The following is a 14,786-nucleotide window of genomic DNA, read 5'->3' as shown; positions in this document are numbered from 1 at the left end:
CGGGAGAACATGGTCTGTCTGCACCTCACTTCCCTGAAGCCTCAGGAAACCTCTCGACAGTGCTCAGCACCATCTGCAGTGCGCGGACAGGCTAGGCAGTGGGGTGGGGACCCTGCCGTCCACAGCTGGGCCGAGGACCAGCTGTCAGTCTACAGGGACCGCGTGCTGAGTGAAGGGTGGCCCCACGGGGCTCAGCCCGGTGCTGCCTCGTGTTTCCTTCGCTCCCTGCTCTCCGACGTCATGCTGTCCGTCTGGCTGATGCTGGTCTCCCCAGAACACACTGTCTGCTGAACAGTTTGCCCCCCGTCCACCGGTATCGCGTGTTATGCTGGCACACCCCCTCACTGGTGGCTCCAAGACGCTGCTTCAGAGTTAAAAGTATTTCCATGGCTACTCTTTATCTGTTATTACTTTACGGGACAGTCAATTCAAGGAAATAAAAGTGCACTAACGTTTCAAAGTGGCAGAGTCTTCAGAGAACCGTCTAGTTCAAACCCCTCATTACACAGACGAGAGAAACGTGACCCCCGCGGTCAGGAGGCCGGTCAGGTGGCTGAGAGCGCTGGAGAACTCGGGCCTCAGACCCCCGCACGTCCCTCTTCCTGGCATCTCCCGCACTGGCGGCCAAACACCCCACCTTCGCCTGCTGCTGCTATCGAAGCTCCGTGCACAGACAGGCCTGGGATCCCGGCCCCGAGGGAGATGGTGTCCGTGCGAGGCCCTGACCGGGAGCGCAGCACAAACCCTCCTTTTGGCCGTGGACTTGTGACCTCGTGCATGGAGAACTCCGCAAGCCCGCGTGGTAGAGGCTGTGGGTGCTGGTGAGGATGCCTCAGCCCGGACACCCAGCGTGGCCCAGAGGCGTGGCCCAGAGGTGTCGCCCAGAGGCACGGCTGTCCTCTGGAAACTTCGGCATGCACTGGTGGGGCCGGTGCTTGGGCTTCTGATGGGACTCACGTGGTCCTGCTCAACGTCACTGCACGTCCTGTGTCTGTCCTTGCCTGCCGCATAGGGTGCGACCGTCCTCTTCTCAAACAGCCCGGACTCCTCTCCTGTCAGAGCAGCAATCTGTGCCCATTACCCACCTGTCCCATTTCTCCCAACCCCTCCCGGGTGCTCTCTTTCTAGGACTTGGCCTTTTGTTTGTTTAGGTTCCACACATAAGGGATGCCATGCGGGATTTCACTTCTCCCTCAGACGTGGCTCACTTGCCTCCACGTCCATGCATGTGGTTACAAATGGCAGGATGTCCTTCTTTCTCCTGCTGATCAACATCTAGTGTACGTTCACACGATGGCGACTTCATCCCCCCAGCCTTCGATAGACACGAGGGGTTGTTTCCACGTGTTGCTTTTGTGAACCACCCGCCGTGAACACGGGGACGGGTTTCTCTCCGTGATCTTGTTTCCACTCTCTGAGGTTCTGTGCCCACAAGTGGAATTGCTGGGTCGTACGTGGCTCTTCGAATTGTGTGAGGAGCCTCCACAGTGCTCTCCAGAGCGGCCGCACCAGTTTGCATTCCCACCATCAGCAAGAAGCCTCCCCTTTCTCCGCACCCTGGGCGACCTCTGTTGTTCCCTGAGTTGTTAACTGTAGCCACTCTGACAGGTGTGAGGTGGGATCTCCTTGTGGCTTTGATTTGTGTTTTCCTGATGAGGAGTGATGCTGAGCATCTTGTCATGGGTCCACTGCATCTGGAGGCCTTCTTTGCAAAAGTGTCTAAATGTCTATTCATGTCTTCTGCCCATTTTTTAATCAGATTTTTTGTTTCTGGGCTACTGTTGTATAAATTCTTTATATATTTGGGATATTAACCCCTTATTGGACATAGGCTTTGCAAATATTTTTCCCATTCCCTCGGCTGCCTTTTTGTTTTGTTAGTGGTTTCCTTAACTGTGCAGAAGGTTCTTATCTTGCTATAGTCCAGATAGTTTACGTTTTGCTTTTATTGACTCTGCTTTTGGTGTCAAATCCAAAAAATCACTGACAAGAACTATGTCAAAGAGCTTTCCCCCTATGTTTTCTTCTAGCATTTTCATGGTTTCAGATCTCATATTTAGGTCTTTAATCCATTTTGAATTTATTTTTGCGTATGGTGTAAGAAAGGGGTCCAGTTTTCCCAACACCATCTGTTGAAGAGATTGTCTTTTCCCCATTTGTATATTCTTGCCTCTCTTGTTGCAGATTCACTGACCATATAGCTGGTTGATTTCTGGGCTCTTTGTTCCGTTCCACTGATCTACGTGTCTGTTTTGTGGCAGTACCACACTGACTCGACTATCACAGCTTTGTAATATAACTTGAAACTTGCGATTGTGTTGCTTCTAGCTTTTTTCTTCTTTCTCAACATTGCTTTGGCTCTTCAGGGTATTTTGTGTTGCATATGGATTTTAGGATCGTTTGTTCTATTTCTTTGAAAAATGCCATTGGTAATTTGATAGGGTTGACACTGACTCTGCGGACTGCTTTGGGCAGTACGGACGCTTTAACAATGTTAATCTTCCAGCCCATGAGCGTGGAGGTCTCTCCATTTGTCTTTAGTTTCTTTCATCAGTGTTTTATCAGGTCTTTCACTTCCTTGGTTAAGTTTATTCCCAGATATTTTATTCTGTTTGATGCAGGTGTACATGGGACTGTTTCCCTGACTACTTCTAACAATTTGTCGTCAATGTATAGAAACGAAACTTATTTCTGTATACTGACTATGTATCCTACATCCTTACTGAATTTATCAGTTCCAACAATTTTTTTGTGGAGACTTTAGGATTTCTTCTATGTAATATCATGTCATCTGCAAATAGTGAGTTTCGCTTCTTCCTTGCCAATCTGGATGCCTTCTATTCCTTCCTCTTGCCCGACTGATCTGGCCAGGACTTCCCATGCTGTGTTGAGTACATGTGGTGTGAGAACAGACGTCCTTGTCTGAAATAATGTCCTACCTTCTTTTCTCAGGGTCTCCTTCTAGAACGTTTATTAGTTGAATAACTATTAATCAATATGTAATAAAAGTATTTGCAATTCATTCTATTACTGCAATGCATTCACTTGAAGCTAAAGTAGAAATCTACATATTTCTCTAATCCAAATTTCTTATGAGTATATGCCAATGATGGCTGGAAAGTCAGTGGCTCTACTTTAAGAAAATTAAGGGCAAACAGAACTAACGTGGCTGAAGAGGTGAACTGAGTGCATCAGCACATGATTTCAAAATAATACTCTGACATCTTGTGCCACGGGGCCCATGACCAAACATTCATCAGGTTTGTGCTGGCTCACTTCACTGAGGAGGGACCCAGAGCATCAGGTGCGTTGGTAAGACACCAGAGGAACACAACACGAGCGCACACAAGAGCTCCAGCCTCTCAGGGGCCCAAGGATGCACGAAAGCCTTCCGGGGGCTGGCAGCTCGTTCCACCTCACATCTGGTGAGGGTGCTCAGGTTGTCAGCAGAGCGGCCCCACCTCCACTGACCCTCCCAGCCACCTGACACCCCCTCAAGCAGGTGGGACGTGGCCCCTGGTCAGCAGGTTTTGGCCAAGTGCCTTCCTAGGCCTCCCCCTTGCCTCCATCTGCATTTGGTAAAAACTGCACTTGGTAGTCAAACAAGGTGGGGCGCTGGGCTACGTGCTACAGTGACGCCCTCGGAGGCCTCAAGGAAGCCAGGGGTGGGGCTTCCCTCAGCCCAGACACAGGCGACAAGTCTGAAGCCACCTGCCAATACACGGAAGGGACAGATGCCTGGCTCACAGTGAGTCTGCAGGGAACCGTGCAGTTAGCTCCTGCTTCCAAAAGCCACGAGGTCAGTATTTCCTTTCGTGCATGTTATTAGAATAATGATCAGAAGACTTAATGTTAATGACTTTGCAAATTCATCTGAACAAAACCACGTCCATATGGCCAAAACCACTGGTGATTATAAACTTGGAGAGCAGACTTTCCTCACGGGTTGTTTCTATAAATAATTACTGCCCTCACCTCCCAACGTTGACTAAAGACTCAAGTCCGGGCTCCGGTGTCTCGGGGAACAAAAGCTGGCTGTGCTTATGTTGGCGCAATTTTGCAGTAAACCCACTTTAACTGGCACACAAGTCCGGGCTGTTACCGCCATGAGGCAGGTGAGGGAAGTGAGTCCAGAGGACAGAAGGATCCCTCGCACAGGACGTGGTGCTGCAGACCTGGGGCCCTTTCCCCTGAGGCCCCAGCTGTCCTGAGGCTGGGGAAGGTGTCCTCAGCATTGGGACAGCAACACAAACAACCAAGAACAGGACAGCGGGACACTCCATAAGTACTGGACACGGCGGGCCGCTCCAGGGGTAACGGGACACGGCGGGATGCTCCAGGGGTAACGGGACACGGCGGGATGCTCCAGGGGTAATGGACACATTTACCAGCTTCTTGAGAACAGCATGCAGCACTGTGTGAGCAAGATGGGAAGAGCTGGGTGTCTAAGGCAGTAAGGAGCACAGGGAGCACGGATTTCTTTTTATCTAAAGCTGTAGAAGGTACTGAAGTGACTCACATGCAAGGGGGTCCTGGTCCTGGGTATTCACAATGGAAGTCAATGGTCTAAAGTGGTTCTTTGAAAACAGTAACGATTTGACTTTTTCTTCTTTTTCCAATCTCAGTTCTCATGTTCTCTTTGCTTAAAATCGCAAATGAAAAGATTCAGGATTCCTCCCAGCTTCCAGGTTTGCACACCTCTGCCTGGCACGTCCTCTGGCCCCACAGGGAGCTAGGTGTGACTGTGCAGCAGCGTGGGCCCCAGGCCTCGGCGAGACCCCAGCCCACACGCCCACCGCACAGCACTGTACGGCCTTTCATTCCAGAGACCACTGGTGGGAGGTCTTCTCCAACTTTATCACCTCCAACACCCTGCTTCCTGGGCTGACAAGGAACAGGGAGTAAACAAAGTAGTTGGAAACATTTAGACGTCAGTTACAAGTGTTCACAAGTGAAAGATAAGGACTTCCCAGGCCTGGATCTGTATTCAAAGCTCTTCTGGAAAAGTGGACATAGGACCCTGGACTCACAGGGCCTCTAGAAAGAGCCGCCTCTTAAAGCCAAGCCGTGGTCCCCATGGAGGTGGGTGGAGCCGGTGAGGAACTGTAGACCCGAGTGGCAGACGGCCGGCCACACAGCATCAGGGCCCAAGTCTATGGGAGCCCAGACGGAAGGTGAGGGCGAGTCTCAGTGGACAGAGCAACGTGGACAGAACTTATCTCGGGTACAGACCTGTCCGCTCTCTCCTTGGTGGGTGATGGGCCAAGTACCATCCCCCACATCATCACTCCCTTCCCGGGGAAAGGAAGACCCACAGAAGGTTCTCTCCACAATGGCCACGCCCACAACAGGTAACAGAGGAAGAGACAAACTGACAAATTTTCCTGACAAACACCTCACAGAGACATGCCCTGTGATAACGCTTCAGTCAACGGTACACAATTTGCGTTGAACTCTGAGGTGACCGTGGAGCTAAAAGGAATGCATCCCAGGTCCTCAGTGTCCCTGGTCTTTTCTCTTTGGCTCTCATCAGTGCACAGCTGTCAGGGCGGCACCATAGGGCCACCTCGTGCGAACACCCCGACTTCCTAGGAGGGCGTCCCTACAGCGCGGAGCCTACAGGTCACAGGACAGACTCAAGCCTCTGGCACTGGGGTCCCTCACGTGGCCCAGCCCGTGCTGGCCTCCTTGGCAGGGCCGACTGTGTGCGGCTGTGGGTGAACCAGAACTGACTGAGCACAGCGGCACGGGACACATGGTTTTTACTGAATAGACTGAGCACGCGGTGAAGTGTGCTCCCCAAAGTAATTCATCCTCGTAAGAACACAGTTAAATTTCCTAATGAAATAATCCCTTTATCTACTAATCGCATTCCAAAGATTTTCAACAGGGTTTGAAACGATGAATAGATTATTCCTCACCTACCCCATTTTTGGTTTTATGGTTTCTAGTCCTTTAATTAGGGACTTGGAAAGATCAGTGTACAAGGAAACCACCTTCTCTTGACATTTGTAGGGTAGAGTTTCTGAGTTTATACTTGTTGAAACTCGTCTGGGTGAAACCTCTATTTGCGGATTTAACGTAACATCGGCACATCCACCAAAGCAGGTATGTCTTTTGTTCACGCGACCTTCAACCACAAAAGCAAGACAGACATTCAATTCTTTCACAAAAGTGAGGCAAAGCAAGTTATTTCCATCATTACAAAATTGATATACAATCTCAGAAATGCTGAATAAAATGGAAAATCAAGAAAAGAGTTCTACTTAAACCACAACAACTACCATTAACATGTGATGCGTTTAATAGCAGCACAAGTGATTACGGCCACGGTCGGGTTCCAGCTAAATCTCCTCCTGCCTCAAGTCTGTTTTCCAGCCGTGAATTTTGTGACGTCACTTTTAATGATTGCAGGACACAAACCAGCCCACTCGGTAGCCGTCCAGTGACCTGCTCCCCCGGCCCTGTCGCGGTAAATTTGGGTGAAGTTAAGCTGCAGAATCACGCCTCACCTGAGAGGGGGCATCCTTTCCCCGCGTCATCGCTGCCCGAGCTGTCCTCGGAGGCCGGGCTGGCCTGCGGCTCTGGGGGGGCTGGGACGTACCCCTCAGGAGGCAAACTCGCTGTGTAGAGCCGCCTTCGAGGAGGGACCTTGGAGTCTCCACCTGCAGGAGACAAGGGGGCTGTGAACATGGCATACTGTGATGAGACCCTCACTGGCCCTGGCCCTTCCCCAACCACACCCACTGGAGACACGGAACCCAACAGGTCACAAAGCCCAGCCACTGCTGTCAGCACTGATCTCAGGACACCAAGCACTTGGCCAGAGCAGCAGGACAGCCCAAGATCCAGCCAGGAAAAAGGGAGGATCCGTGATTACCTAACCTCTGTGTTTTACAATGATGTAAAAGTATAACTGAGCAGAAAAAACAGTATTCCTCATAGCATACCTTCCACTGTTACAACATGAATCTCTTGACGTCTTGGTGCACAGTCTGGGATTTCTCCAGGTGTGCAAACAACCCACATACGCTGTGTACACACACACCTTAATGGGATCTTGCCACATGCATTTCATTATTACACATTTGTATATTACGTGTATCGTATCATTCAGAAGTTAATAGAACGTGATGAGGAAATATATTAAGATATATTTACATCTACACGATCTTTTAACGGCTATATAATATGCCACGTTTGGCAAATTATAATTTAATTATAACCCAACCATTGTCCTAGATTTTGCACATGGAGATTGACTCTAAATTTTCACTATCACAAACAGCTTCTACGACCGTCCTTGTTGCACAAACTTTGCACACTTAACCACGGAGTTCCTTCAGACAAAGTCCTGGAGATGAACTGCTGGTCCGAAGGATGAGCACCTTTTTTGCTGGCTCTTGATACACGTGGTCCAGAACGGCATCCCCACCACCTCGCCTCCTCCCATGCTCTTTCCGACATCGGGTGGCATTGGCCACAGTTGATTCGCGTACAGCTGACAGAGCGTGTTGTATCCGTTCACGCATACCACATACGGACTCGACCACTGTACGCACAGTGCCCTGTTCCTGCGAGAGGCACGGTCACCATCTGTCAGCACACGGCAGTATGACACTACGGACCCTGGTCCCCGTGCTGCGCTGTCATTTCTGTCACTGGACCACACACAGGAACAAACTCTGAATAAACTCGGAGTGTGAGCAGAGAGAGTGTGGGGGCAGTGGTGCAGTTGGGGGGAGTTCCGGGGACCCGCGTGACTCAAGTGGAGCCCATTCTGGGGTGGTCGCCAACACGTGCCTGGTCATCCTGTCCTTTTAGCTCCTTACTCGGACCTGGAGTGGCTCACACTGAGGTCACTGAGCACCTCCCGCGGGGCACTGCACACTGTGATACACGGCAGCCTCATCTCTGCCCAGGAGGGAGCCAGTAACGCAGTGCTCATGGCTACACAGAGAGCCACGAGGGAAACGAGCACAGGACACAGGGGCAGCCGGCCAGAGGAGAGACCCGGGGCCATGACTCTGTCTTGTGCCCGAGGAGCAGCACAGACTTCGTGAGGAGGAAGATGTGTTCGGGACAGGAGCTCAGATGTACAGGCGTCCCTACAGGGTCCCCTGGCCCCTCGGCCTGTCCGTAATGGAGACGCGCTTTCAGAAGCTTGCACACTTGACCCCTGTATTTCCTAATGGTGGTCACGGTCGTGCGAGCCGGTTCCGGGTGTCCAACCCAGCATCTCAGAACAGAGCCAGCAGCACAGCCAGGCTTTGAAACGTCCAAGTAAATGCCGTCACTGACCGAAGGAGAGACGTTTGTCACAGTGTCCTCACACCACGTGCCACCATCAAAAACGGGTTTAGTTCCTTCCTTCCGTGACACACACAGCAGGTGTGGCCATTAGGTGTTCAGACTTCAGACTTTCAGCCCCCACACAAGTAACAGGCTGTAAGCTCCGCCTTCCTGTCTCTGGTAGAATGATCGAAACTTGGCTCTGGCCCCCGACCACACGGTACGGTCGGCCCAGAGCCCTCCTAGAGCCCCCACGAGTCCTGGAGGGGACACCTTGTCTTCCCTGCTCTGGCCCCAGTCCTGGGCCTGGCTCCTACCTCTCCTTTGTCCCTGTCATTCCAGACGCAAAATTCGGCATCCTCCTTTTCTACAAATTATCCACTCACCCCCAAGCACCTCGAGAGCTGAGTAATTAAGAAAATACTTAAGACTTTACATTTTTAGAGGTTTTAGGTTCAGAGCAAAATTGAGAAAGGTACAGAGATTTCCCTTATACCTCTCTGCACACACACACTGCCCCCCCCAACAGTATGGGAACCCCCCACACCCATCAGAGGGCACATCTGTTACAGTCAGAGATCCGACACGGACACACTGTCATCACCCAGGGTCCACAGTCCACGTGAGGGTCACTCCTGGTGTTGTGCATTCTGTGGGTCTGGACAATGCAGGATTCCCTGTACTCACATCACTGCCCTAAAAACCCTCTGTGCTCCGCCTGGCCATCCCCAGCCCCCAGCCTCTGGCAACCACTCACGTTTTCCCTGTCTACCTGGTTTGCCTTTTCCAGAATGTCATGTAGTTGGAATCATGCAGTTTGTAGATTTCTCAGCCTTCTTTCACTTAGATCTGCATTTAAGGCTCCTCTGTGTCTTTTCACGGCTTGAAGGCCATGAAATATTCCAGGGTGTGAACGGACCTCAGCAAACCTGCCACCCACTGCAGGGTCTGAACTGACCTCAGTGTACCCGTTACCCACTGCAGGGAGTCTTGGTTGCTTCCACATTTTGGAAACTATGAACAAAGCTGCTGTAAACATCTGTTGCAGGTTTCATGTGGACAATAGTTGAGCTATTTTCATGGAGTTTTGAGGGTGGGTGAGGGGTCAGATCATTTTCTGCACAATCTTTGCCATCTTGGTATCACTGGCCCCTCCTCCTGCACCTCAAATAGAGTTCTTTTACCCTTTCTGGAAGTCTCGGGGCCACCAATACTTGTGCCCATGCAACTCAGGCAGGCGTTCCTCCTAAGAGGTAAGGGAAGTACATCAGTCAAGCAAATGATTTCCTTTGGGAAGGGGTCAGATTCAGGATGGGCTGACGGCTGGTACCTACACAGAGCAGAGAAGGGAGACAAGCTCTGGGCTTTGACACTTATAGGGATGGGGAGGGATGGGGCGGTGTCTGCCACGGACATAATGCTGTATGAGCATATGAGAGGGAGAGAGAGTCCCAGGCAGGGTCCATGCCCAGCACGGAGGCCGACATAGGGCTTCATCTCACGACCCTGGGATCATGACCTGAGCTGAAATCAAAAGTTGGACGCTTGACCGACTGAGCCACCCAGGCGCCACAAGGAAGACTTCTTAAGCCAGACACAAACAGCACAAACCACAGACTTAAAGACTGAGAAACCACATTCTATGAACTTCTAAACAATAGAACACATTGTTGTTTTCAAAAATTAAGAGAATCCATGGAGAGAAGGTGTACAGTTGGCCAAGAATTGGGATTTGGAATACAAAAAGAAATGAAATCTGTAAGATAAACACCAAAAAAAAGCCCAAGAGGAAAACGGGCAAACAGTATGGTTTACACACATGCACAAGCCGCCGAGCTCTTTACCTCACTAACCATCAGTAAAATGAGGTGCAGACCCCCTCCATGTGAACAACATGGGTTTGAGCTGCTGGGGTCCACTGATATGGAGATTTATTTTGATACATACGGTACATAACATGAATAGATTTTCTCTTCCTTATAATTTTCTTAATGACGTTTCCTTGTCTCTAGCTGACTCTGTAGTAAGAATACAGTATATAATACATATACAGACATGTGTTAGTTGACTGTGTTATTGGTAAGACTTCTGGTCAACAGTAGGTAAATTTCTGGGAGTCCCAACTGCCCGGAAGGTGGCATCCCGACCCCTGGCTCGTTCAAGGGTCAGCTTGACTCAACAGGAATAACTGTTGAGTAGGACCCGGGGAAACAGGAACTAGCAGGTCACTTGAGTGGTGCACGTCTGACAGGCAAATTGGCAAAATGAACAATAAATCTGAAGCTACTTCTCTGGGGACACGTGCTTGGGAAACGCCTGTGTGCAAAGGAGAGGTTGATGGTGACCCAGCGTATCCTTACTTCTAGAAAAGCCAGAAGAACGTATGATGTGCTTTTCCAGTCAAGACGGGGTGGTGGGAAGCGTGCACCACCTTGCCCAGAACAACCACAAAGACAGGCCAACCTGAAGAAAGAAGTTCCAGATGCTGATCTCTGAGGAAGGGAACCAGCCATGAGACTGTGGCCATGCTGGCCTGGGGTGGAGTGAGCTCGAGGATTGGGGGTGGGGCCTGGCAGCTGGGCTCCAGGGAGGCCCGACGCCTGCAGGCCACGGGCAGCGTCCTCGGGAGAAGCGGGCTGCATCGAGCGAGCCCAGGGCTCTAGGGGGAGACCCCTGCGTGTTCTGCTGAGCGTGATGTGGGTGCCCCTGTGAGGAGCTGCCCGGCGGGGGCTGGGGCTCACAGCCTGGCACTGGGGGGAGCAACCTCAGGGAAGGGCCAGACAGAGCTGGGAGGCTGGGCAGGAGCACAGGAGAGGTGGCCCCTTCCGACCCCCTTGGGGCACCACTGGATGACAGACGGCAGCTTCCACGGCCACGTGGACTTCTGCCTTGCCGCCTGGCCACGCACACCCAGCCGGCCGAGATGTGAGAACATCTTAGCCCCATGGAAGTCCAACAAAACCCACAGAAAAGGACAAGGCATGGGACCAACAGGGCATCTGTAGGCTGTGGGGCAATGTCAGGTGGCCTCGTATGTGAACTTGAAGCCCTCCAAGAAACAGTCGGGGAACATTCCCCACGTGATGGAAATCACAACCCCAGAGACCCAAGAAGCTCAGAAACTCGAAGGAGAGCTGTGGAGGAAACCACACGAGGCTCCGAAAACTCAGATTGCTAGACACCGGAGGTGGGGGGTACATCCCGATACAGTCACACAACAGCACAGGACAGCGGCTACATAGACAGCAATCGCCATCGTTAATATAAAGTTTCACAAGCCCCCTAGGAATCACGTATATATACTAAAGTATACACACTGTATCAGCAAGCATGAAACTACATGGGAACCGGGGCTTCCAAATTCTAGGGAGATGAGAGGGAGACGTGGCTGGAGGATGTTCGAAGACTTCACTTACGCTGTGAAACCTCAGGGTGTACCGTGTACTGATGTGACAACTTAAACACTGCAAGGTGATGGCCACTCCCCTCACATAAGTACAACATCTATTCTCAGGAACTGTTGGGTACACAATATAGAATCGCTAACTGTATTCATCACGCTGTACATTAGCCCCCAGAACTTATCCCCCTTATAACTTTAGGTCGGTTCCATAATCTCCCCGTCCCCCAGCCCAGCCCCCAGCAACCTCTGTCCATTCTCTCTCAGTTTGAAGTTTTCAGCGTCCACGGAAACGTGAGATCATGCTGTGCCTGTCTTTCTCTGCCTGACTTACTCACTGGGTATAAGGCCCTTGAGCTCCATTTGTTATATTTTTTTTACAACAGCAGGCTTTCAGAGAAGTGGCAAAGGTTAAGAAGTAAAAGACCTGGGTAGAAGGGGTTCCGAGACATCTGTCGTATCATCAAGATTTTATAAGGAAATATTCACATCTTAATGGAAAACTGCAGTTTTTACCAAAGAGCTTTATCTATTTTCATGACATCTCCAGGCATTCATAGATGTGTCTCCACATACTGATTTTCACGGACCCATAAAAAGCCCAGATTCAACAGCACGAACCTACCTGACCGACGCCCAGCCACCTGCTAGCCCGCCTGTCAGCCTGGAGGTGGGCACTGCTCTTGCACACATATTCCCTAAAAACAAGTTTTAAAACTGGTGCCTCCGTACATACAAGTTATAGAGCTTGAGAGCCGCCATATGGAAGACTTACTTGTGCTGTGTCTAAGGGGGATCCAACACACCACAGCCACTTAAATAAGATACGTGATCAAACTCTTGGCTCATTCACCCTTTTGTCCTCTGGAACTCCAACTCCCCCACAGTTTTGCCCTAATATAATAATTTTACTGCATCATGCTTCTCAAATAAACCGTCTTCTTTAAAAAGTTTCTATGATGGTAAACATAATTTTTTCTACATTATTAGAATTAGTAAAAGGCAATTGATCAAAAGTAACAATTACTGCTTTTAATCATTACCCACTACAGAGCAAGTCCCTTGGGCCAAGATTCTCTGCTGAGAGGGAAGGAGTATGGAAGCACATGTGTCACTGCTACGAGACAGGGTCCTACAGGAACACTACCCATTTTCATTTTACAGAGGTAACTGCTCAGAAACTCTGAACACAAAAATAGGTAGATGACAGCATGTGGCTTTTTAAAAATAGCAATATTACTCGATTCATTGAATTCTTTGTAAATAATATGCCAAAAATCACGGAGAAATCCATCATCAAACAAAATTATTATTTTTTATTAAAGATTTTTAAAGTTTATTTATTTTGAGAGAGAGAGAGAGAGTGTGTGAGCAGGGGAGGGGCAGAGAGAGAGAGAGAGAGAGAGAGAGAGACAATGCCAAGCAGACTCAAACCCACAAACTGTGAGATCATGACCTGAACCGAAACTAAGAGTTGGATGCTTAACTGACTGAGCCACCCAGACACCCCTTCACAAAACTATTTTTTTTAATCTTTATTTATTTTTGAGAGAGAGACCAAGTGTGAGTGGGGGAGGAACAGAGAGCGAGGGAGACACAGAATCCAAAGCAGGCTCCAGGCTCCAAGCTATCAGCACAGGGCCTGATGCGAGGCTTGAACTCACGACCCATGAGATCGTGACCTGAGCTGAAGTCAGCCACTTAACCAACTGAGCCACCCAGGCGTCCCTTCACAAAACTATTTTTAACGATCGGCTGATAACTATTTCCTTCAATTTTGCTGAAAGCAAAGGAATGTCAAATACGTGACTTGGAAAGAGATGTGTTGCATGTCCTTAGAATAATTCGCTTTCTTTCTGTGAGACCAGTATTCCCAACCGTCCCTTTGGTGGGCACACCGTGGTGGTGTCTATGCCTGGTAGGTCCTCCTTTTGCAAATGGGGGACCAGCAGCTGAGCAAAGTAAGCCTGCAGGACCCTGGGCACTTGCTTGGCGCAGGAGCTGGATAGTGTCGTGGACAGCAGTGTGGACAACAGCATGGACAACAGTGTGGACAACGGTGCAGGCAGTGGTGTGGGCAAGGGCGTGGAAAAGGGCGTGGACGATGGCGAGGACAACAGTGTGGACGGTGGCACGGACAACGGTAAGGACACGTTGCTGCTGCGAATACCCACGTGAAAACGTTTGTGCAACATGTGTTTTCACTTCTCCTGGGTGTGGACAACGACATGGAAATGGCCAGGGGTCCTCCCCGCGCCCCAGCCACTGCCCCGTGCTCCCTGGCTCTCACAAGGGGTCCTTCCCACGCCCCGGCCACAGCTCTTCACACTGCTTCCGCACCTGCACCGGGACGAGGACAGTCTCTGCCCAGCACAGTGAACTCAAGCTGGTCTTTAACGGAGGTGCCAGCACCAGCTTCTCTCCGCACTGAGCACGCTGAAGTCCACAGTGTGGGCACAGTGACCTTGCACTGCCAGATACAGGACGTGCAGGGTCACCACCCGACAGCCAGGCCAGAGCTGCCTGCTCCAGGGCAAAACATGACAACTGCCAGGTCACTGACCCCCCCCTCCCCTCCCCCCGCAAGCCCCTCACCTGTCAAGGTGGGGGCACTCCTGCCCCTGGGGTCCGTAGTGGCCACCCTCTCGGCTGGGTTTCCAGAAGCTGGAGCCACGAGTACCCTCTTTTCTTGGCCACAGGGAACACTAGGGAAAAGCCTCCTCAGAACTTTCTCCACGAACACTACAAGTGAAAAAGAGAAGAAAGAATTATTCACGGAGGTTCATTTAAATTGCAAATGGATTTTACCTAAAATAAAGACAAAGCCTGACATTACCACCAGAGAGAAAAGGGAATGTGCGTGAGGACAACCTAGCACTGTCCCCCGAGGACCCCCAGCACCATCCCCTGAACCCTTGCCAGCACTGTCCCCTCAAGGACCCCCAGTACTATCCCCTAGAGGATCTCCCAGCATTGTTCCCCGAGGATCCCCAGGACCGTCCATCAGAGGACCCCCAGGACCGTCCATCAGAGGACCCCCAGGACCATCCATCAGAGGAACCCCCTGCACTGTCCATCAGATGACTCTCCCAGG

General features: G+C 50.7%; 1 protein-coding gene across 2 annotated transcripts in view; it reads right to left on the bottom strand.

The window, feature by feature from the left end:
• Positions 1-14,786, bottom strand: part of ERICH1 (glutamate rich 1) — a 51,115-nt gene that overhangs the window by 19,065 nt on the left and 17,264 nt on the right. The window contains exons 2-3 of one of the 2 annotated variants that reach the window (XM_049631848.1): positions 14,288-14,434; positions 6,513-6,665 (exon numbers count right to left, since the gene is read on the bottom strand). In XM_049631848.1, coding sequence (XP_049487805.1) covers positions 6,513-6,665; positions 14,288-14,434 — 300 coding nt within the window. The remainder of the gene's footprint in view (positions 1-6,512; positions 6,666-14,287; positions 14,435-14,786) is intronic. The other variant, XM_049631849.1, reaches the window with a different exon arrangement.

This window comes from Panthera uncia, chromosome B1, assembly GCF_023721935.1.
Source record: "Panthera uncia isolate 11264 chromosome B1, Puncia_PCG_1.0, whole genome shotgun sequence".
In the NCBI taxonomy this organism is placed as follows: Eukaryota; Metazoa; Chordata; class Mammalia; order Carnivora; family Felidae; genus Panthera; species Panthera uncia.
This window is presented reverse-complemented; position numbering and strand designations above follow the sequence as displayed.